Source organism: Suricata suricatta, chromosome 13, assembly GCF_006229205.1.
Source record: "Suricata suricatta isolate VVHF042 chromosome 13, meerkat_22Aug2017_6uvM2_HiC, whole genome shotgun sequence".
NCBI lineage: Eukaryota > Metazoa > Chordata > Mammalia > Carnivora > Herpestidae > Suricata > Suricata suricatta.
Window position 1 is genome coordinate 21,782,449 of NC_043712.1, and position 24,896 is coordinate 21,807,344.

General features: G+C 40.2%; 1 protein-coding gene and 1 long non-coding RNA gene across 5 annotated transcripts in view; one reads left to right on the plus strand and one right to left on the minus strand.

Moving 5' to 3' along the window:
* The window catches only part of LPAR1 (lysophosphatidic acid receptor 1), a 133,919-nt gene extending 122,044 nt beyond the window's left edge, over positions 1-11,875 (plus strand). For all 3 annotated transcript variants that reach the window (XM_029921079.1, XM_029921082.1, XM_029921080.1), the window contains exon 4: positions 9,421-11,875. In XM_029921079.1, the coding sequence (XP_029776939.1) occupies positions 9,421-9,722 (302 nt within the window). In that variant the 3' untranslated portion in view covers positions 9,723-11,875. The remainder of the gene's footprint in view (positions 1-9,420) is intronic.
* Positions 1-20,884, minus strand: part of LOC115276969 — a 33,690-nt gene extending 12,806 nt beyond the window's left edge. For both annotated transcript variants that reach the window (XR_003902136.1, XR_003902137.1), the window contains exons 1-4: positions 20,732-20,884; positions 6,882-6,957; positions 2,889-3,009; positions 2,245-2,364 (exon numbers count right to left, since the gene is read on the minus strand). This is a non-coding gene — a long non-coding RNA (uncharacterized LOC115276969). The remainder of the gene's footprint in view (positions 1-2,244; positions 2,365-2,888; positions 3,010-6,881; positions 6,958-20,731) is intronic.
* Between the last annotated feature and the right edge of the window lie 4,012 nt (positions 20,885-24,896).

The following is a 24,896-nucleotide window of genomic DNA, read 5'->3' on the forward strand; positions in this document are numbered from 1 at the left end:
AACATTGATTTTCAGTGAGATATAAGATTTATCATTTTTAGAATTAGCAGTGAAAGTTGCTTTTTAAAAAATTTGCAGTTACTAGGTTTAGAAGGCAAAACAGATTTCACCATTCTGAGAATGGCGAATTATTTTCTATGTGAGGAATATGTTGAGTGGCATCCTTTTTGGTTGGGTCTCAGAGTCTACTACATGTAAAAGAAAATAAATCTTATTATTTAAAAAAAAAAACACTAAAATGTAGTGACTGTTCTCAATATATCAATATCCATACACATATGTATTATGTATGCATTCATATAGTGTGTGTGCACATATAAAAATTGTGTATATTTTTATAAGTTTAAAATCTGTAATTTGAAAACAGGACTTGGAAGAAAATCTTTCAGTAGGCATTTGGAGGAGTACTGTTTTATGCTTATTAGTGGGTGATAATGCTCTGGTGAGCCCCAAGACAGAGCTAGGTAGAAATCAGAAAACATATTTAGGGAGGAAGAGTGAAATGGTGGCCCATTTTAACATAGTTTAATATGTACTGATTTTGTTGAAAGTAAAATCAAGCATTTCCTGTTTCGTATGCCTAGAGTTGTTGGAGGTCGTATACTTCTCTAGGAGAATATTAGCTACCCCTGGAAGTGTGGCCGAGGATGTGGAAGAACATATAACTCAGTGTGCCTTTGTTTGGTAGCTGTTTCTTGATTTTTTAGAATTTGGAGCAGAAAGATGGCCATGGTATTGCTGTATTATTTGAGCATTATTGCAACTCGTGTTCACTATTCATAGATAAGAACTGTCAATGGAGCCTACTTCTCTCCATGTGATTGTCTGATAGAACTTTTCACCCACCCATTAGATGGCATCATTGGGTATTGTAAGTATAGGAAAAGGCTGGCTTTGATGGCAATTTGCTTCCCAGGGGGGCCCCCATGCTGGAAAGTCTCCTGCATAATGAACACACATTCCCCGAAGCAGGGTGTCCCTGCAGTGATTTGTGTATATTGTTGCATCTTACATGGAAACAGAAGTACTCTAGGAAACACAAAACAGCCTCCAATAAATTACAGTTAATATTGTCATAGATCCAAGAGGATATTATATTGACCAAATTAGGATACATTGCTACCTAAAAACACCAACTGGATAACAAGATAATGTTCCTAAAGATAAAAAATCTACTTCCCTTCCCTTCCCCATCATTAATAAACTGTCATTCTATGTTAATTTCATATGCAATCAGAAAAAAGGCACACATGTAAAATTAAAAGCAACATTTTAAAAGTGCAAGATCATATACTAAAGTATCTCTAGACTGCAAGACTCTAAGTAATTTTTTAAATTTCCTATTTATATTTTTCTGCATTTTCAAAACTTTCTATAGGAAAAAAGATAATAATTCAAGGAATTAGCTTTATACTATCATGTAGACATTAGTTACTGGAAGGAAAGCAGCTGATATATTATGCTAGGAAGAAAAATTAGATTAATGAAAATTATCCTTATCCTTTCATAAATTGAGTCATCCTTGAGTTAAGTAAACTATTATAAATTATGGGGACATAAATAGATGAAAACAATATACCAATTTGAGTCCCTGTAAAAAATGCAGGTATGACCCTTAAAAAAGTCTTGTGAATATTCACATTTAATATTATGCCTGGATACTGATTCTGATGATAAGTGATTAGATGTGTACTTTATATTCTTAAAAAAAAAAAATAAGACAGTATATGCCAAGGGGTAGGATATATTCTCTCCACAATCCCTGATAACTGGGGCATGGGTATGACACCCAATCATGGCCAAATACCCTTGAGTAGGACTTTGGGTCCTGAGGAATTAACACAAAGGTGTGTTGGGTCAATAGGTGATTTTTTTCTAGGTAGCTACTGCAGAATCCAGGGCCTGATGGAGCAGTGTCATTCTATTGAACCATTCTTTTAGCAGCAACTTGGGTAATGTCATGTCTCCCTTCATTACTGACCCAACATGGTTCTCCAGAACTCAGAAGACTCCACAGATAACCTGATACCCATCAGGTTAACAGTAGACTTATTTATGCTACAGTAACAAATCCAGATGTGGTGAGATTCTTGCATATAGGATCCACCTCATGCCCTTTGAATGCCTTGTAGCACCCAAAGAAATTGTATCCTGTTGGTATCAATGTTTACTTTCCAATCCTTATTTAATGATTTATTTATTTACCAATTTTTCTTGTTTTGGATATGTCTATTGGGCACTTACCTGTGACTGATATGTGATAGGTATATTGAGTGTCCACTGTATGCCAGCTGCTGTTCTAGAGATTGGAGATACAGACGTGAAAGAGACCACATTTACTTCCTTTACAAAGCTTTGTTTTCACTGAAGGAAGATTGAAAATAAACCTGTTAGATCAATGAGGTAGTTTTTGGGTACAGTTACGAGATATGAAAATGATAAAATGGGAGCGTGTAGGGAGGAGAGTGTGCAACATTAGTTAGGATAACCAAAGATAGCTTTTGAGGAAGTGATATTTAATTGTAAGTAAGTAGATGGAAAGGTCTATGGAAGGAGTCTTCCTAGGTGAAAGGACTATAAAGGCAAAGGTCCTGAAACAGAGATGACATTGGCATGCGCGATTAGAATCGAGTGAATGGGTGATACGTGGAAAGAGATGAGGTTGAAGAGACTGATGGGTCAGTCATAGGGGGCATTAGAGATCACAGTAAGGATTTCAAGTAGAAAGCCTTTGTAGGATTTTAAGCAGGAAAGCGATGTACTATGAATTGATTTATGCTTATGAAAGATCATTCTGGCTATTCTGTGCAAGCTTTAGGGAAGAAGCATGGAAGAAGAGGAATTGGTTAGGATCCTGTTGCAATAGGCAGATAAAAAGTATTGCGTACTTGGTTGGGGCTGTAGCCATGGAGAAGTGGTTTCTACTGGCTGTTCTCAAGCACAGATGTTCTCCTCTGAGAGATGATGCTGGCATGCAAGCCGGTCCGGCGTGTGCTTTCCAGCGTATGGCTGCGGGATGGGATTTAGAGTCCGTTGTAGGGTACGGAGCAGGTATATGCATGGTACTCAGTGTTTAATGTGAAGGAGAGCAAAGCAGTGTTGGCATTCTCCTTTGTACAGGAAAGCCAACATTGTGTTGCTAAAAGACAGGATTAGCTAAAACTTTTATCCAGGAATATTCAAAAGAGAACTGAATGAGTATTCTGTTCTGGTTTGAGATCTTATGTTTTTTGTTTATTTCTGAGATTTTTTGTGTGACCTCCACACCCAGTGTGGGGCTCAAACTCACAACCCTGAGATCAAGAATCACATGCTTCACCGACTGAGCCAGCCGGGGACCCCGAGATGTCCTTCTTTAAAGGGTGTTTGGGTGTGTCAGTTGGTTAAGCACCTGACTTCATCAGGTCATGATCTCATGGTTTGTGAGTTCGAGCCCCATGTCAGGCTCTGTGCTGACAGCTCAGAGCCTGGAGCCTGCTTTGGATTCTATGTCTCCCTCTCTCTGCCCATCCCCTGTGTGTGCTCTCTCTGTCTCTCTTAAAAATAAATAAACATTAAAAAAAATTAAAGAATAAATGTTGCCCTCAGGGGTGACGGACACATCAGAGTACGTCGCACAATGAATGAAATCCTGCAGCTATAAACATATGAAGCGTTTACTGTGACCATGAAGAAGTAGGAGTGCATTAATTTTGTATTTTCAGTGTTCTAGAAAATGGATTTTATGAGTAATCTAGGTTACTCTTTTAGAAAAAAACTTTAATTTCAAAAAGCTATTTACATCTTCATTGCAGTGACCTCTCAACTGCTAGATGGAGGCATAAGCTTTTCACCTGTGGCCTATTATCTAACAGAGCCTCTTTTAAGATACATAAGTTAGGATTTCCTAGCTAGCCAAATCATTTCTGTGTGCCTTAATACCAGAAATCATAATATAACTACAAACATTGGACTGAATTCTGGGATACCAAGATGCTTCTTATGTCGAGGAAATTCCAATCTAGTGGTAGTGGAAGTCGTGTGTGTTTTCGAGCACTTACAGTCCCCCTCAGCCTCCACCACAGGCCTCTGGGACTGGACTATTGTGTACACCCTTTAAGAAACAAGAAACGCAAGGCCAAAGGAGAGGTTGACTTGAACACAGCACTAGTGTGGAATTGAGTTACCTTGACTTGTTTTAGATCTGTGGGTTCTCTGGGTTTGTGTGTGTGAGTGTGTGTGAGTGTGTTTGGTAAAAACACAAATTTGCCAGCCAGACTGGAAATGTTTTCTGGTTTTTCTTCATCAAAGGGGCACTCTCTCTAGTGGTTTTCTCTGTCAAGGACTTTTTTCTCTTTATCTTTGGTTAAAGTTTGGTTATGTTCCATAGGTAAGCAAAGTTCAACTGATTAGGGAAAAGTCACTCTAGAAAAATGACTCTAATTGAGAGACCAGATGGTAAGCATTATTCTGCTGGTGGGGTTGTGTGGATTTGAGGGAAGGTGTGGTAATACGATCCTGTTCTGCAGCTGTGACCTGTTGTTCCAAAATGGCCTCCTTCCTCCCGCTTTTTCTGTCTACATTCCAGCGCCCCTCCCTCCATCTTCGTGGGCACCGGGCGCTCGCAGATTGATTTGACAGATGCGTAAGACAGGAACGAAGTTGCTCTTCCTTCTAACCCACGGGTATTTTTGAGTATCCGTCTGCCCGTGTTACAGTAACATGGCAGACTGTGCAGCATGTAGCCACTCTTGTTCAGTGCACTGAGACACGGTTGCCCAGGGCTCAAATCCTGTCGTTAAGGCGTCTGTGTCTGAAGATGGGTAGGTGCCTCAAGGTTAATATCAATAAATTCAAGGGCATCATCTCTGTTCTCCTCCTCTCCTCTTAGAAAACACCAACCGACCCTTTCTCCTTGTTTCCTCCTTCAGTGAAAGTCAGCGACTTTCTTCCTTCACGCCCCCCTTCCCCGCCCTGGAAAATCTAGGAGGCACATCTAGACGCTTTGTATCTTCCCCATTTCATGCAGTCCGTCTCTTAATATTGCCACTGCTCTGATTCAGGCTTTCCTTAGTTCTCTGGAATTTGGAAACATCTGATGTTTTTGTCTTTATTTTTAATCCAGATTATTTTCTTCCTTCCACTCTATTAGAGCATTCCATGTTTAGTGAGACTCAGACGAGTGAGGCCAATGACATTAGAATCTCACAGAGGGAAGTGTAAGTGAAGATCACTCTTTCTTACAAGCTCTGTGGGTTATTGTAATACATGGCAAGGCCTGAGAACCAGTGGTGTGCTGGAGAAATTTCTTATGTTTTAGCCAGATACACAAGGCCTTCATGACCTTGACCATCTTATCTTCTGCTACTTCTGCTTCTGGCTTTAAAATAAATAATCATAAACTACTTATGCTTCCTCTTATTTCCCTGCTGTTGCATACTATTCCTTGTGGGAATACATCCATCAGAAATATTATGGAAATACACAAACTACGTAAAGCACTGTCCCTACCAAGTACTACATCATTTTTTTGCCATCTGGGTATAGGTGTTGAGCTGACTGATGAGAACCTCCAAACTGATTTGAGGCTCCTGTGCTTCCCCTGTGTTCCCTCTCTTTTTCTTCTTTTAAAAATTTTTTAATGTTTTATTTATTTTTGAGAGAATGAGACAGTGTGAGCAGGGGAAGGTCAGAGAGCAGGAGGCTCAGAATCAAAAGCAGGCTCCAGGCTCTGAGCTAACTGTCAGCACAGAGTCTGACATGGGGCTCGAACCCACAAACCGTGAGATCATGACCTGAGCTGAAGTCAGACGCTTAACCGACTGAACCACCCAGGTGCCCCATCTTTTTTCCTTCTTCTTATCTTCCATGGACTCAACAGCAAGTCCTTGGAATCTCTTACAATCAGGGTGGTGTCGCCTCAGAGCTTTTTGAAATGCAGGTCTCTTACGGTCCACCACGTGCTTCCACATTCTGCCCTTGCAGGAAATCTGCTCTCGAACTGTGCCACAGCGGCCTTCGCTCATTACGCCGCCGACATCGGCATTAGGTAGTACAGTCAAGTAGATGCACAGGGGATGGAGATGGAAGTTCTTTTTACTCTTACTAACCTGCTGTAGGTGTGTACTGGAGCCTCTAAAGATTAGGACATCTAAAGATATCCATAATGCATATCTCATGTCCCATCACCCAATTTGAATTATGCTTGGCCACTTAGTACTAAAGAGGCCTGGGTGTAGTTTGTTTTTAAAAGCTTAGGGGTAGAGGCCCCTGGGTGGCTCAGTCAGTTAAGCGTTCGACTTCAGTTCAGGTCATGTTTTCACAGCTTGTGAGTTCGAGCCCCATGTCAGGTTCTATGCGGACAGCTCAGAGCCTAGAGGCTCCTAAGGATTCTGTGTCTCCGTCTCTCTCTTTCTCTCTGCCCCTCCCCTGCTTGTGCGCTCTCACTCTCAAAAATAAACACTTAAGGGGCGCCTGGGTGGCTCAGTCGATTAAGCCTCCGGCTTCGGCTCAGGTCAGATCTCACGTTCGTGGGTTCGAGCCCCGCGTCAGGCTCTGTGCTGACAGCTAGCTCAGAGCCTGGAGCCTGCTTCCGGTTCTGTGTCTCCCTCTCTCTCTGACCCTCCCCCTCTCATACTCTCTCTCTGTATCAAAAATAAATAAAACATTAAAAAAATTTTTTTTTAAATAAACACTTAAATTTTTTTTTAAGTAAATTCATAGTTGGAGGAAACTTGATTGCATAATATTCACTCCCAGTTGTTTATTTTCTCTTTTAAAGATTTTATTTTTGAGTAATCTCTACATTCAACATTGGGGCTCAAACTTATAACCCCGAGATCAAGAGTCACATGTTCTACTGACCGAGCCAGCCAGGCACTACTGTTTAGAAGGCTCCTCACCTTGGAATTTTCCAGGCCCCCATTTTCCACGTCTGTGGCCCATCTTCGCTTTTGATCAGTTTGGTCCTTGGCCCCTCTGTGAAAGAGGAGGGAAGGGAGAAGAAGGAAAAATGGTGACTGGTTTTAGATGTTGATTTCCGAGGCCTGTACTATGAGTCCCTCTAAGTCCTTAAGTCTTAAAGAACCGAACGCAGAGTTCGGGACTGTGTGGTTGGGCCTGTGATCCTCGTACTGAAAACACCTCCTTTTAGTGAAGAAGGGAGAGGACTCCAAGTTCCTCAGTGAAGCGTCCACATGTATTAGCTCCTGTGTCAGGCTGCTGGCCCCCACTTCTTGTCTCTAATCTAACACGTCTCCTTGCTTGCTTTTCTTTTTTTTTTTTTTTTTTTGTCTAAAAGTAAGGCCTGTGGGCTAGTTTCTGAGACTATGGCTTTTATTGAAAAGGTCTTGATCTTCATGAATTTTAAAAGTTGGAAGAAATTATTAACGACAAATGACTGTATTTGAATTCTGTCACTTAAAGTCTTGTGGGAATAAGAATGTTCCCTTCTGCTGCCCAGGAGGAGAAAAAAGATCATTTTATTTAAAATAAATCTGTTGAGCTGCATGTTGCTGGTATCTAATCAAGCTCTGGATTTGAGTTCAATTAGAGCTTTGATAAAAGAAAGGGAAAGGAAACTTGCAAGAATGCTCTCCCATTCATGAAGGGCCTGCGTGTTTTTAGTTTCCAAGTAAATGGAATAATGGGACCATGCATTTTCCATCCAAGCATTTTCCACCCTGAGAATAATTCCCTTCCTGGCTTCTCAATGAATAATGCATTATTTCTGAAACCCAAGAGGCAATTCCTTTGATTTCCCTTTATGTTTAACTTTCTGAGTGATTTTCAAGCAAGGAAATTCAAGGACTTGGAATAAATGCTTTATTAACATTTTTACTTGAAGTTCAAATAGCTCCTTGGCCATTATCTCCTGATATTTGAAATATTTTTTTTCTCTGTAAGGAAAATCTAAGGTATTGTATTTATTAGAAAATGAAGCACCTTGGACAGTCTTCAAAGTGAACAGCAGTTTAAAACCAATACACATTTGTGTTTTAGAACAAAGGGCTTTCTGGGGGTACTTTTCTCCTTTATTTTCATTTCCCTGCTGAATAGGTTCAAAAAAGAAAGCTCACATTCAAAACAGGGCTGTTTGGATACTAAATCTCATGTGTTTATGTTTTACAAAACGCAGCCCTTGAGGCTAGTCCAAACCCACAACCCCCGTCCAAGCCACTTAGGCCGGTGCCACTTAAGCTGAAGATTCAGATGCACTTCATTGGTCATCCTGTTCCCTGTCTCTTCACCGTGTGGCCTGATCCACATGTGGGGCGAGCTGTGGCAGGATATGATGGCCCGTGTCCTCTTGGCCAAGGATCCCCGGCAGAGCCTGGGGTAACACGGTGGTAGGTTTTATGCTGTTTCACAACCTCTGGTTTCCTTGGGAGCCAAATGGGTGATTTCAGGAACAAAATCAATTGAGAATAGAATCTGCATTTCCATTCTTTTTACACTTAGAGTAAAAGCCCAAATGATTCAGAATAGTTGGGGGAAGAAATGAAAGTTGATCTAAATTAGTAAAACATCTAAACCATAAGATTTGGCTTAAAGTACTTAATTTTATTCAGTTCAGGAAGCGGGAATATAACATAGTATTTTCCTACTTCCTTCACCTATACAGTTTCTCTCCCATACGGCTGTTGTGCTGACAAAATGAGTATTTGTAAAGCCTCTAGAAAAGCACCTTTTAAGTGATTGTTGAATAAAAAATAAACATCCATCTTATTGTCGGAAATTTCTATTTCCAAATAGGCCCATGATACTGAGCAGATATTAACAGTATTATTGTTGATTCTGCTAAAATGTACTTAATGATTATTTTCTCAGCACCCATTTACTCCTTATAATAAACCCAATGAGGTAAATATAATCGTTTGTATTGTTCCCTTTAAAAACCTGAGGTAAGAAAGCAATTGCCTAAATTCACTCAGTTTTCTAAACAGCAGAGCAAGGATTTGAGTCCATTCGGCCTGAATTCAGAAATTGTGCCTTATTAAACCAATTTGACAATAAACTATTTGATAAATAAATAAATAAATGCCTTATTTAAACATTAAAGGACATTTGTCACAGGCTTCCCTTTTACTCCAAAACACTATTATACTGCTAAAAACCCTATCTTTGAAAATGTTGAGGGGTGTATCCCCAAATGTCTCAATTTCTCAGCAAATTGTTTTGCTCAAAGTAATCATCATCTTTGTCTCAAGTACTCATTTTTAGTAGGGTCTGATTCAGTGAGATTTTATTAAATTATTTTCTCATTCAAATTTTTTTTTTTTTTTTTAGAAACTTTCATGTCAGAGGATGATCTGGTGGCTTTGAATCTTAGTATTCTTATATTGAACCAAAATCAGTTCACGTGACGGTTGCTTGCTCCATAGTTACATATTTTTTTGTTGGTGTTCCATTTTAAAATCCTCTTGATCCCTGTCCTTGTAGGTGCCTTTATCATCTGCTGGACCCCTGGACTGGTCTTGTTACTTCTTGATGTGTGCTGTCCCCAGTGTGACGTCCTGGCCTATGAGAAGTTTTTCCTTCTGCTTGCCGAGTTCAACTCCGCCATGAACCCCATCATCTACTCCTACCGCGACAAGGAGATGAGTGCCACCTTCAGGCAGATCCTTTGCTGCCAGCGCAGTGACACCACCAGCGGCCCCGCGGAAGGCTCTGACCGCTCGGCTTCCTCCCTCAACCACACCATCCTGGCTGGAGTTCACAGCAATGACCACTCTGTGGTTTAGAAAGGAAACTAAGAGGCGCAGTCAACCATCAGCGATCGAGGGATGAACAGCTCCCCCTCCCCAAATGCCAGGGCAAGGTGGGGTGTGAGAGAGGAAAAACAAACTCATGTACTTAAACACTAACCAATGGCAGTATTTGCTCCTAGACCCAACCAGACTTGAGATACGTTGGAAGTTAGCTTATGTGACAACCCTCATCCTGATCCCCACTGCTTTTGAAAGTAGAAAGTGGAGATCATGCCATGAAATCCATAAGAGACTCCGGAGTGTCCATGTAGACTACACTAACTAGACTTCAAAAGATTTTGTGTGGTTTGGTGCAAGTCAGAATAAATTCTGACTGATTGAATCCACAACTTCATCTACATACATACAGGCTTCCCTTTTTTATATTTCTAAAGGATACATTTCATTTAATAAACATGTTTATGCCTGTCAGCATGCTTGTGATGGATAAGGCTGTAGGCTGTTTTTAAACTATTGTAACTCCATTTTTTTCCTTAAGTAGGAAAATTGTAAATTAGAATTATTTTTTAGAGAGCATGCATGTAATATATGTATGCAATATGCCTTACTTAAAAAGATAAAAGGGTATTCATTTTAAATCTTCCAGGAAATAGAAGAACCTAGATGTCAAACCCAGTATTTAGGTTAAGAAACAATGCTCTAATCATAATATTACCTTCTTGTCAAAGTGTGATAACACATCTAAAACAGGGAATGTAAGTTTATTACCAAAAGAATATGTAGTCTAAAAAAAATCATAGAAGATGAAGCACATATTTATAATACCCAAGTGCATTCTAATTATCAGTACGTCAGAAAAATTTTTAATAGCCTGTGTTTTTCTGTATTATAAAATAATACATAGTCATTGTAGAAAACTTGAAAAATGCAGAACTGTATAAAACAGAAAACGTAATTACTGGTAATATCTTGACCCAGAAGTAACCTCCGTTAACTCCCGTAACCACAGCTTTCCCCCCGTGTATGCCTCTATGTGTATTACAGGCCTTTTTTATATAATTGGGGTCATATGTAAACAATTTTATAACCGTTTTTGTTTTCCACTGCAAAGTTGCCACATTTTCATATGGCATTAAATGTTTTACAAAAACATCATGTTAGTGGCTATATAATATTCCATTTAATGGGTGCAACTCCGTTTATTTAACCATTCCCACATGGTTGACTACTTAAGTCATTTCTAATTTTTGCTATTATAAATAATGTTGCAAAAATTTTGTGTACATAAAACTTTGTCCATATAATTGATTATTTACTTAAGACATATTCCCATGAAGGATTTTTTTTTTTTAATGTGAACTGTCTTTTTAAGCTCTTACCTTTTATAAAAAGGGATTTCCTGCTTTGCTCCGCGTGGGTGGCAATTGTGAGGAAAGCCAGTTAAATTACCTTTTTACAAATGAAATGCAGTGGTCACTTTAGTTGAGAGTGACTTTTTTTTTTTTCTATAACAAGATGGACTAAAAGCAGTCAATTGTCACAAATAACCAGGATGCCCTAATTAATATGTCTAGCTATCCCAATTTTGTTTGAGGAGCCAATTTCTGGCCCTTGGTAGCCACAGCTGTAATGTAGAAGTGAAGACAATGCGAAGAAATCAAACATGCCAAGAGAATAAAGGATCTTCATAATAAATAGCTGGGGCCCCTCCTGTAGCACATGGGTGAGTGTGTCAGTGTGTGACTGGATACTGTGTATTCTCTAGGAATCACCTCTAATAGAGTCCCACCATCATGGGTGATACTTGTTTAATGAATTGTCCAGATGACCTAGTAATTGCACCAGTTTGTTACAAGAAGTAGCCAGTAAAGTCACAGTCATGAAGCAGGTATCGGAAAGTTGGGAGTACGTTTCAGAGAAAGATGTCCAGGAGAATCATCGTTTAGGAAGGAAGAAGTCAGTTCAGTCTGCATCTGAGCAGAGGGCAGACCAGTAAGGCACCCGCGGCGGAAAGGACATGGGGAACCAATTAGGAGAAACGTGCTTGCACATACTTTATACAAAGTACAGAGCATTTTATGTTGGAAGTGAAAGAAATGAACTTGGACTTTCATGTGCATATATTCTGGACTATTTGAATTAAAAACATACTAATTGGACCTTAATAAATTCATTTTCAATCAGTGTTTGGTGATGTGTGGTTCTGATCAGTGTCATTTCTCTTGCTCAGGAGTCTTCCAGCTTGCCCTCTTCCTGTGGACCATGTTATGTCCCTGTCTCCAGGGCTTCTGACCTCTTGGGGTGGAAAACACCATGTGCTTCCCCAACTTGGAACTGCTTTTTTTTTTTTTTTTTGTATTTGTAGTAAGTCTTACTCTTAGCATGAGTTTCTTTTGGAAAAAGTGGTTTTATAAGAACATCACAAAGACTTTATAAAAAACCTGGAGGTTATAAATACAGCGATCTTCATGCTTATCAGTCTTATAATCAACAAAAGTCATAAGTATCTTCCAATTATATGCTAATATATTCTTTTTGGTGTATTGCTAAGATGTTGGAAAAGATAACATTTATTCAAATAAATGAATGTCTCAATGACATTTGGAAGAGAGTTCTGAACCTTTAAATTTAGGTGGATGTACGACTGTTAGAAATCAGATGTCTTACTCTTAGCATGAGGTCTTCTTCACCCCTCAAATTATCCAGCCTCATATATTCCCTTTTTTAAATTAGTGAAACCATAATTTCCTAGACTTGAAACATCAGGTGATATACAATTAATGAGTCATACTGGTTTTCCCATTTTCTTTCCTGACTAACCATTAGGTTCCACTGTCCATCTTCCTTCTAATTTATTCTGCTAGTCCCTCAACTTTTTTTTTTCTAATGTTTTACTTATTTTTGAGAGAGAGAGAGAGAGAGAGAGAGGGAGACAGAGAATCGGAAGACAGGCTCCAGGCTCTGAGCTAGCTGTCAACACAGAGCCCAACGCGGGGCTCAATCCCACGAACCATGAGATCATGACCTGACCCGAAATCGGATGCCTAACCAACTGAGCCACCCAGGCGCCCCTCAATTTCTGAAATACAATTTTATGATCTTGTTTCTAGCTCTTTTTCTTAAACCCAGCTTATGACTCGTGCTAAATCAAAACTGTAGAAACATCTTTATCGGATCCCTTCATTACACCAAGGTAAGAACATTTTTATGGCAAGACCTTTTGAAACAAATTACTTTTTTTTAACACCAAATGAGCTTTGCTGACCCCAAACCCTCAGAAGCATTGGGATTTATTTGTGTGTTGGGATGGACTTGGATTTAGGTGCCATCCGACAGAAGAAATGTGTAGAACTAAGAGCCAAAATGGGTCAGCAGCCTTCCAAAGCAGGGTCTGTTCATTCTGTAACATTCACCTGTAACTTGAGAGTCTATAATAAAATCTCAGGTTCTGTATTTATAATGCTCATATTTACAAATTATTTGCTCATAATCTGCTTAACAATGTGGCATGTAAAGGCCTTTTTAAAATCTGAAGCAGAGATTGGCAGACTAGGACCCATTGGCCAAATGTACCAGTTTTTGTATGAACTAAGGATGAGCTTTACATTCGTAAATGATTGGGGGGTTGAGGGAGAGGAATATTTTGTAACACATGGAAATTAAATCAACTTCAAATTTCAGTGTCGAATAGCTGTATTGGAATACCGCTACACTCATCAGTTTAGTGTTGATGCCTGTTGTTTGTACTATGACAGCAGAATTGAACAGTTGCAACAGAGATCATCCCTCAGAGTCTAAAATTTTTTACTATCTGACCAGTTGCAGAACAACTGTGCCAACCCCGGATTTAGAGAATTCCGTTTTCAGTCCTGCTGTCCATCCCATTTGACAACGTGTTGTTTATTTGAAGGGGAAGGAGAAGTTGAGCATACCATGATCTTGAGCTTTAATTCACAGCCCCATTCAAGTTTCACCAATTTTTTCACTAATATCCCTTGCAGCAAAAGAATCCTGCTTGGGATCGCTGGTTGTATTTAGTTTACCATATTTCTTGAGTCTTCTTCAATCTTGAGTAATCCTACAGTCCTTTCTTGACCTTCATGACCTTGACATTTCAAGATCAGAGGTCATTTTGTAGAATGGCCCTGCATCTGGGTTTATTTAATATTTCTTTATGATCAGATTCATATTTATCTTTAGTAAGAGAACACAGAAGTGCTACTGTGGTTCTCACTGCATCCTGTCGAGTAACACACGTCATTGATTTGTTCTGTTACTGATGATGTCAACTTTGATAACTTATTTCCTGTCAGGTTTCTCCACTGTGAAGAAAACTACTCTTTTTGTTTGCTTGGTTTCTTCTTTGTAATAATAGCATTTTGTTGGAAACATTCTATTCCTCCTGGAATTGTAATGTCTAGACTTAGCATCCATTGATATGTCTTGGATGAATGAATCATTACTCTGATAGGTGCTAAAGAATGAACTTCTAATTCTTTTTTCTCGCAAGTTTTCATTTGCTTTCTACCGTCAGAAAAAGTTTTGCTCTCTCCCATTCATTTGTAACAGTATGGGCTCCTGGGTTCCAATTTCATTCAATTAGTTAAGATATTGCTAATATCTTAAAATTAAACTTTCCTTTTCAGATAATTGTAGATTCATATGCATATTTAAAAATAATATGGACAGATTCCTCTATCCTTTACCCAGTTTCCTCCAATAGCAAGATCTTGCAAAACCATAGTATGAATCACAAGTAGGATATTGACATTGACACATGAACTACCTACTGTGACCAAGATCCCTCCTGTTGTACTTTCATAGCCCCAGTCCTTTTCCTTACCTCCACCTTGACCCTGGCCACCACTAATCTGTTCTCCAGCTCTTCGAATGTATAACAATAGTTTCAAGTTGTAGGGCTGATACTTCCCTAGAGGCTGTGTGTGTGTGTGTGTGTGTGTGTGTGTGTGCGTGTGTGTGTGTGTGTGTGTGTGTGTGTGTGAATGGCAAGAGAGACTTTTGTGATTATAAAAAGGGATACTGAAACAAATAAAGTAGAAAGTAAAAATCTGATGGATGGAACCTGGGCCACAGAGCTCTGCTGCGCACATTGCCTAAGAAACAGAGACCTTCACAAAGTGACTTTACATTTTGTTCAATGAAACTCTCAGATGTCCTTGCATTGGCATCAGGGAAGCCAGAATTCATTTTGCCTTATATAATATTGTTTATAATCAGTTTGCATTTTATCTCTTGCATCTTTCAGAAAGAAATCTTATTTTACTTTGTATTTTCTACCTCACGTAACACAGTATTAAGCAGTACTTTAAACTCGCTTGTTTAAATGAAATAAAATAGTCAACCATAAATAAAGGCACCAAGAAATGGCTCCTTAGTTCCACAACCCTGATAAAGGTTTCCCCCAAATTTAAGAATACTGCAGTTACAATTAAATAGGAACAATTAAAAAAAAACAAGGTCAAGGCTTCTGAATTGTTTTATCAATATTAGTTTGTGCTGAGTGTGTCTTATTTAATGTGACTTGGTATGGTTTGGGAAGATTTTTAATATTAGCACATGTTGAATTTGTAATGTGAGCTGCAGCTTATTTTGGTCTTTGCAGAGCCCCTGTTGCACACGAGGAGACCGGGTCTCAGAGGAAAAATCGGGGGCCTACTAACTGTTATCTATAGAATTATTTGAACAGAATTACATGTATTTTATATTTTATATTGCAGTGCATAATTCCTCATATGTCCTTATCTTGGCTCCCCAAACAAATCCTGAGTTCCTTGAGTCATACAATATATTGCATTATTTTAAGCCTTTAAAGCACAACACTGTGAAAGCAAAAGAAGGTTAAGATCATACACAGGTGCATGATTTGTTCTGCGGGGGGCTTGTGCTTGTGGGGGTGCCCCATACCCCAAACTAGGTTATAAGTTTGTTGAGAAAAAGATACGTTTGCACTTTCTGCCTCCTTTTTATGATCCAAATGCCTGGAACAAAACTAAACTATGGTACTATTTACTAAATGGTTTTTTTTTTATTTTTTTTTAATGTTTTATTTATTTTTGATAGAGAGACAGAGCATGAGAGGGGAAGGGGCAGAGAGAGAAGGACACAGAACCGGAAGCAGGTTGCAGGCTCCAGGCTCTAAGCCAGCTGTCAGCACAGAGCCTGACACGGGGCTCGAACCCACGAACGTGAGATCTGACCTGAGCCGAAGTCAGAGGCTTAACCGACTGAGCCACCCAGGCGCCCCAACTAAATGGTTTTTGAGAACTGTAAAACCATAATTCAGTGTGATAGTTGTCATTATTCATTCTTTGTTCATTCACAGGGACTTTTTGAGAGCCCTTTAAATACTGCACATATGGGACTGCTGTGAAAGAGCCACACAAGTTCTTTTATAGAGCTTCATTAGAATTTAGGGGTGCCTGGGTGGCTCAGTTGGTTCAGCATCTGACTTTGCCTCATGGTTCATGAGTTCGAGCCTCGCATCAGGGTCTGTGCTGACAGCTCAGAGCCTGGAGCCTGTTTCAGATTCTGTGTCTCCCTCTCTCTGCCCCTCCTCCACTCATGCTCTGTCTCTCTCTAAAAAATAAACAGACATGGAAAAAATTTTTTATATTTTTAAGGTGGGGAGAAAGAGTTAAAAATAAATGGCAACCAGGATATTACACAAATTGTGTTGAGTTATAAAGGAAACTATGGCATGACAGAAATGAAAGGAAAATAAAAGGGATAAAAAGGTGGTAAGTAGAGTAGTCCAGGAAGGTTCCATGGCAGCACAGGAACTGTCCCCCGAAGCCCTCGCCTGTGGCTCTGCCAAGCTCCTGAGCTGCATCCCTGCTGCTAACCAGTACACCACCACCATGTGCGGAATAAGCGCAGGAATCCCCTTAGCGTGCACCGATGGGTTAACTAGGCACCTTTCTTGGGCTAATTAGCTCCATTCTGGGCAATTTCCCACGCTGCCGTCTACAGCCCTATTTACCTGTTTACCCAATTTGGTCCTTCCTCCCTGTGAAAGCAGCTTTCTGCTGTTGTCCTATACCTTTGTCCTCTCCTGGGGGCCTTTGCCCCATTTACCTTATCTTATTTACCCAATCTTGAATGTTTTCATCCAGAGGTTTCCTATTCCTATATCTTTGTCTTATACTGGGGGCCTTTGCTCTGCGTACCTGATCTTGTTGACCCAAACTTGGGTGTGTTCATCCTATGGCTTTCTAATTCTCTATGCCTTGCTAACCCATCAGTGCAAGCTTAGGAAATTCCTAAACTTATACCCCACACACGGTCAGGAAAAGAACACATATGTAGAATAGGGAGATAAGAATTCCCAGCAAGATGTGTAGATGCTTGGTGAGAGACTGCATTATCATTTTGGAAAGAAGAGCAAGTATAGATTGTGAGATTGAGCCTTGAAAGGAAGGCAGGCAGGCATGCGGTCTGGAACAATTTTGAGAGTACTTTTATCCTGATAATTGTGGGGAATGGGTTAAAGGGTTTAAGTAAAGGAGTGGCACAGTCTTGTTTACATTTCAGAATAAATGGAAGCCAAGGAAGCCAGGAGGCAAAGACACAATCAGTGGCTGTCACATTAGCTGGAATGAAAGATGAAGGTAACAGTGGAGATGCAGAGAGAAGGAGATGGCTGGATTCGAGAGGGACTGGGCCCTGGAGATTGTGTGGAAAAAGTCATCACTCAGGTAATGCTCTTGGCCACTAGACAGATGGGGATGTGATGTGGTGAGAGAAGAAACGGGGTAGATGAGGGGCCCCGGGGTGGCTCAGTTGGTTAAGCGTCTGACTTCGGCTCAGGTCATGATCTTGTGGGTTCAAGCCCTGCGATGGGCTCTGTGCTGAGGTCTCAGAGCCTGGAGCTGCTTCAGATTCTGTGACTCCCTCTCTCTCTCTCTCTCACTCTTTCTTTCAAAAATAAATAAACATTAATTTAAAAAAAAAAAGAACTGTAGATAAGGAGCAAGTGTACAGGGAAGTGATAATGAGTAAAATTTGAGATATCCGTGAGCCACCCAAAGGCGAACGCTGCAGGAACAAGGTGTCCACGGGGTCCACGAAGGCCAGGGCGCCTCTCTGGACTGAAGATCCCGATCGTGGAGTTTGAGGTCTTCTCCTCTCCTCCTGCCACATTCTTCCTCAAAACAGGAAGCACAGAGCCTTTGATATGTTTAAAGAGGAAGAAAGAAAAGGAAGACAATAGAAATTAAAAAACAAAGCAGAACTTCATACCTGAAAGTAGTGTCCAGGAATACGTGGAGATAGTTCCTTTATACAGAATAAGGTTAGCTATTTAGAACACATTTGGGTTTTGTAGTTGATGACACCGAGAGATGTCCAAGGTTGGCAAATATGTATCTGGCTCCCTGTAATTGAAGTCGAGATTTTTAGAGCTCATCTGTATTTTACTGTCCCCTCCTTCCTGGACTCTTGGAAAAGGACAACTCTTCTAGACAAGTCCCTGTGACTAATTATGGCCTGTGGACTCTGTGTGGATGTGACAAATGTCATTTCTAGGCTGAGAGAGTAAAAAGCCCTTGTGGTACTCTCCAGATCCCTTCCCTGAAAGCCAAGCACAGAGAGGTGAATGTGAAGAGAACGAAGTCCCCACCCACCCTGACTTTGGATGACTATGCAGAGTAAAATCCCCAACAATTCACACTGAATGAACAGCATGGCTAGGAAATGAACAAGAAATAAACATCCGCTGTGTTCATGGTGAGCTTTTGTGGTTCATTTGTTAATGCAACATAACCTAGCTTATGTTGAAAAATAGTATTAAATTTTGAGGAATATTAGGATTCTTTCTCATTTTTTCTTTTCTGGATCATAGAGAATATATATTGAAATTTTTACTGTGGAGAATACCAAAATATATTCCAAAAAATGTGTACCAGTGTATGGCCCTACAACATATAGCCATATGAAAACAAGAATGTAGATACAGTCTCTAAATCCCTCACAAGAATTAGCCCAAAATGGATCAAAAATTTAAATGTTAAGTACAAAACTATAAAACTCCTAGAAGTAAGCGTAGGAGTAAATCTAGATGGTCTTGGGTTTGGCGATGGTTTTTTTTTAGATACAACACTAAAGACATGATCCAGGAACGAAACTATTGATAAACTAGACCCCATTAATATTAAAAACATCTGCTCTGTAAAAGACACAAAAGAATGAAAAGATAAGCCACAGGCTGGGAGAAAATATTTGCAAAAGATTTACTGATAGAGGACAGTTATCTAAAATGTGCAAAGACCTCTTAAAACTAAACAATAAACAATCCAATTTTAAAGTGGGCAGGGGACCTGAACTGGCACCGCATCAGACGGGTTCTAGTGATAGCCAATGAGCATCTGAAAAGATACTCCTCATCCTCTGTCACTAAGGAATTACACAGGAAGAGAAAAATGAGATGCCACTACACACCTATTAGAATGGTGAGAATCTGACACACGGACAAGATCAAATTCTGGCAATTCTGGGCAGGAAGACACAAGGTACAGCCACTTCGGGAGACACAAGGGTGTTTCTTACAAAACTGAGCTTCCTCTGAGCATGTGACCCAGCAGTCACCCTCCTTGATATTTGGGCAAAGGAGCTGGAAACTGAAGTTCGCACAAAAAACCTGCACATGGATGTTTCTAGAGAGAGAGATACAGAGATAACACGTGTTCATTTTGGGGAAGCCCTGCTGTCTGGATGGTTCTTGGAGGCACTGACTTAGACCTTCCCGATATCGAGGGAAAGATTTTATAGTCAGTCACACGCTGAGCTTCGTCAGTAGACTGTGTTTTCCTGACAACGCCCTCCATTTGCTCTGTGCCTGAAGCCGTTTTTTGCTCATCATTTGCCGTTTTTAGAAATGGACAGTTTTCAAACAATTCTGGACGCTTTATATTTAACAGTCCTTTCTTTAGTTCAGCTGTCTCCGGTTGCCATTTACTATAAATGACAAAAAGAAGACAAGCAAAACCTTCAACACTCTACCTGGAAATCTAAATAAACCACCCAGTTCATAGGTACATTTTCTTCTTTCTGTGTGGCTGTAGATGTATGTCAGTGGTACTAAACTTGCTGCTGCTGTTTAGAAAGGACCCCTTTCCTCCGGCTTCCCATAGCACGTTTCTCACCGTCTTTTAAGTGTTGGGCGGCAGCAGCAGGCTTACAGGTCACATTTAGGATGCTAGCTTTGGAAATTTCACATGATTACTTCTTTGGTGTTGCTGGAGTATATTATCGAATCATTTCTTCTGCTGGGGTGCCCCGGAGCTCAGTCGTGGGGCTGTTCTCTTCCTTTCCCATATTTTCTTACTAGGTACTGTCTTCTGGTTCCGTGGTGTTAAAAACATCTATAAGGGGTGCTCGGGTGGCTCCGTTGTTACGCATCTGACTCTTTTTTTTTTTTTTTTTTTTAAATTTTGAGAGACAGAGAGAGAGAGAGTGAGCAGGAAAAGGGCATAAAGAGAAGGAGACACAGAATCCGAAGCAGGGTCCAGGCTCTGAGCTGTCAGCACAGAGCTCGACACAGGGCTTGAACTCATGAACCACAAGATCATGACCTGGGCTGAAGTCAGACACTTAACCCACTGAGCCACCCAGGCCCCCCAGCACCTGACTCTTAGTTTCAGCTCAAGTCATGAGCTCGTGGTTTGTGAGAGGGAGCCCTGAGTCGGGCTGGGCACGGAGCCTGCTAGGGATTCTCTCTCTCCCCCTCACTTCTCTCTCTCTCTCTGTCCTTCCCCCACTCATACTCTTTCTCTCTCTCTCAAAATAAATAAACATTAAAAAACCTGTATCTATAAACTAACAACTCTTAAATTTTTATCTGTGACTACTACACAGGCTCGGGACCCCCCCACATCCTAAGATTCTTAGGATGTAAGAAAAAATAAAGCCCTAATTTGTTTTTCAGGTTTCTGTTCATCACAGCTGACTGCATTTCTAGTTGCATATTCATTACATCACATTATCTCTACTTATGTTTTCAAAAATACGATCATACGTCACCTTACCTTTTTAAAATTCCCTTTATATATTTTTTTGCTTCCTCAGTGAAGCACCTGTTTAAGGTATGCTGTGGTAAGTCTTCTGGCGCATATTTGAGAGACTGGTAAACAAGGGAGAGGTAGCCCGCGTCCTCACAGAGCTTACAATCCGGAAAGGAGGGCAGCCATTGGAGAGTAACTGTTACCAGTGAGAGGAATGTGGGGGGAGGGGCTTTACCTTGTCTGAGAATGGGGACAAGGCTTCCCTGAGAAAGTCCCTTTTTAAAATTTCTTTTTAGCTGCAATAGTTTGCTTTTTTATTTCTTTTTATTTCTTTTTAATTTAAATCCAAGTTTATTAACATGTAGTGTAATAATAATCACAGGAATAGAATTTAGTGATTCATCACATATAACACCCAGTGCTCATTCCAACAAGGGTCCCCCTTAATGCCCCTCCCCCTCTTTAGCCTTTACCCCCACCCAACACCCGCCAACTACACTCAGTTTGTTCCCTGTATTTAAGAGTCTCTTATGATTTGTCTCCCTCTCTGTTTTATCTCATTTTTGCCTCCCTTCCCCTATGTTTCTCTGTTTTGTATCTTAAACTCCACATATAAGTGAAATCATATGATACCTGATTTTCTGTGACTGACTGACTTCACTTAGCATAATACACTCTAGTTCCATCCACATTGTTGCAAATGGCAAGGTTTCATTCTTTTTGACCACCGAGTAGTATTCCAGTATATATACACCACGTCTTTACCCATTCATCTGCCGATGGGCATTTGGGCTCTTTTCGTACTTTGGGTGTTGTCGATAGCACTGCTATAAACTTCAGGGTGCATGCGCCCCTTCGAATCAGCACTCCTGTATCCTCTGAATAAATATCTAGTAGTGCAATTGCTGCATCATAGGGTAGTTCCATTTCTAACTTTTTGAGGACCCTCCATCCTGTTTTCCAGAGTGGCTGCACCAGTTTACATATCTACCAGCAGTGCAAAAGTGTTCCTCTTTATGAGAAAGTCCCTTTAAAGTTCACAACTGGGGCCTGTAGAAGTTGTTTAGATAAAGGAAGGCAGGAAAGGTGGATGGGATGTCATGTGTAAACGTTTTAAAGCATGCTCTTAAGTACCTGAAAGATTATATACATGGAACCGGAAAAAACAGTGCAATGATTATTAGGAATGATGTCAAGTGGAACCCTATAATTCGTGCTCAGTTTTTCTTTTGAGTGAAGAGTAGTGAGCCACCCAGGGGTTTCAAGGCAAGGAGAGAAATGATGGGATATGTAGGTTCCAAAGCTTGCTGACTGGATAATAGTTTAGATGGGGCCTTGGGTGGATGAAGGTAGGATGCACTAACGTGAAAATTGATGTTCCTTAGACTAGGATGTTTGCAGTGAGGATGGAAGGAAGGGGGAATATTTTAGATATATGTAGGAGATGGAAGCAATCAAGATCTAGTGATGTGCTGGGATGTGGGTTGTAAGGGGAAAGAAATAATTTCCCTCTTGCCTCTGACTTACCACTGCATGGCCGTGGTGCTATTTACTAAGACAGGAAAGCTTAGAGAAGGAACAGATTTGGGGTGAGGGTAAGGAGAAGAATTTGAGTTCACTTATAAATGTGTGTGGTAGTGGCTCCATCTGGGGTATGGCCGGGAGGTCTGTTTACCTCGGAAGCCCGGGGCTGAGTGTGTTAATAAGTTTCTCTTATTAAAAGATGTCACTTTTGGGGGCAATGCTTGATATACACCACACGTTTATCAGTGACTATCCCTCTGAAATCAGCAACAATATTTTAAAAAATGATGATCGCACCCCCTGGTCAAGCAGAACCGGCAACTGTCATTTTATACAAAAGTACACAACTGTTAGGTACGTAAAAGATATCACTTTTGTATTCATTGTATTCTCTTCTCTTCATGTATTAACATTTCCTTCATTTCTTGACTCGCTTTGACAGAGGTTGTTACATGTACTATCTTCCGAGCAGCAGCTGTTGGGTTGTGTTACGCCTCCTACTCTCCACTTATTGACTTCTTCTTATGTTTGAATTTCATTCTTGATTCTATTTTTGTTAACTTTCCTTTGGTATCTTTGCCTTATTTTGTGACATGCGAGTGGAATGCTCCATTCACGTACAAAACATTTTAAAGATGTGACGTTACCCTGAACCCTGAATTCCAATTTGGAAGAATTTTGTTTGATTTAAAAGGTAATTTACCATGTAAAATTTAGGGGTGCCTGAGTGGCTCAATCGGTTAAGTGTCCGACTTTGGCTCAGCTCATGATCTCACGGTTCATGAGTTTGAGGCCCACGTGGGGCTCTGTGCTGACAGCTCAGTCTGGAGCCTGCTTCAGATTCTGTGTCTTTCTCTGTCTCTGCCCCTCTCCTGCTCATGCTCTGTCTGTCTCTCTCTCAAAAAAATAAAAAAATTAAACATTAAAAAAATAAATTTAAAAAAGTTAATTTATCATGTAAAATTTTAATTACTGTTTCATACAGAAGAATGGAGAAAGGAATGACACATTAAGAATATAGAATTGTGTGGATGAATTAAGTGAGGGTATTTTTAGTTTTGAAAGTGCTAAGGAAAATGATAATCATTAAGAAGTACGTACCCTAATTGTTCACTGCGTTAATTTATACACGTATGCTGGAGTAGAAATGGGATGATAAACTTCAAGTATCATCTATATTAATGAGGCATCAGACCCAAGTGGTCCATTTAACAGGAAGAACCCTAAGACTCACCGTTATGGGGAAGGCAAACCCAACTAAAGCCTGATGTCAAGGTCTCCACTGGAGATATTTTCTCTCCATAATGCCCACGGCACAATCTTAAGAAGGAAGCAGAATGGTGTAAACAATGGCTCTTAAGACTATCCAGAGCCAATACCTACCTTTTATTGACAATTTTTTGTCTACAAATTATTATCCTGAAATAAGATTCTTAAAGAACAGTCTACCTAATTCCAAATTAAAAAAAACTATGTAATTCCTTAACTGCAGTATAATGGAAAACACAGAAAAGGACACGAATTTACGATAAAATGATGTATGGAAAAGCACTACAGTAGAGGAAATAGTCAAATGTTTGCACTAGTTCTGATGCATAAGTTTAGATTTTAGAGAAAACATTATTCAACCAAATACAGTAAATCCCACCAGTCATATAATCAGTGAAGCTCAACAGATTTAATTACATTAGACCCAGTGGCACATTACTGAAAGGTCAGTGAAATGATTAAGGCAGTAACTGGAAGCACTGAGTCTTTTGAGATTTTCCGGGGTTGCCGTTTCCTCCCAACTGTAGTTTGGAGCCTCCTGGTGGCAGTTGCCCTGCTCTAGCTCAGTATGGTCAGGAAGAATTCCAGACCCTGTTCTTTGTATTCTTTGAACTGGGTTGCAACATTACTGGTTCCCTTATTATTTAATGAGCTTAACAAAACCTTTGGCATGTATTCCTTTTATTTTTCTGCGAGAGTCATCACTTTGTATCTCGAAAAAATAACCACTTAGCACTATCATCCCCTCAAAAAACCATGTTGTTTTGAACAAATGCTAAAAGACCTGGTGGGTGGCAAGAGGCTCAGAGTCCGGCCTGGAGAAGGTAGACTTTGCATGAACTCGTGGTGTGAGTGAGGACATGCCGGGAACCACAGACAGCAGCACTGCATGCCGCAAACAGGCAAAAGCAAGACAAGACCTGCTACCCCTGGGCAGAACCCCAGAGCCAATCCTCTGACCTCAGGTGGGACCAGCCTGCAATCATTGTGCGTCTCAGAGACAGACCGCACACACCCGCTCTTGCCGGCGCGGATATCCACTACCTTCCTGCGGTACCCAGATGCCTCCAGGGAAAGGTTTCCAAGATAAAATAAAGGAGAATGTGGAATGAGGAGAAAAATTCCCAGAGGAGACAGTTAAAGCTTCAATAAACTAAGTTTTAGAATAATTTTTGAAATGTTATTTTGAAGCTCTTCACTTTCCCTGCATGATTGAGACTGATTTTTTTCCATGACTGAAGGGAAATAGGACTTCAAAAGACTGAATTCAGTTGTAAAGAAATAAAGTCATGTTTTTTATACCTCCAGGATGGCACTATATGTTTTAAGTTCATCATGCAAGAAATTGGGTCGCGGCATACATATTCTGTCTTAATTTGTTTTACCTGCTTATTCT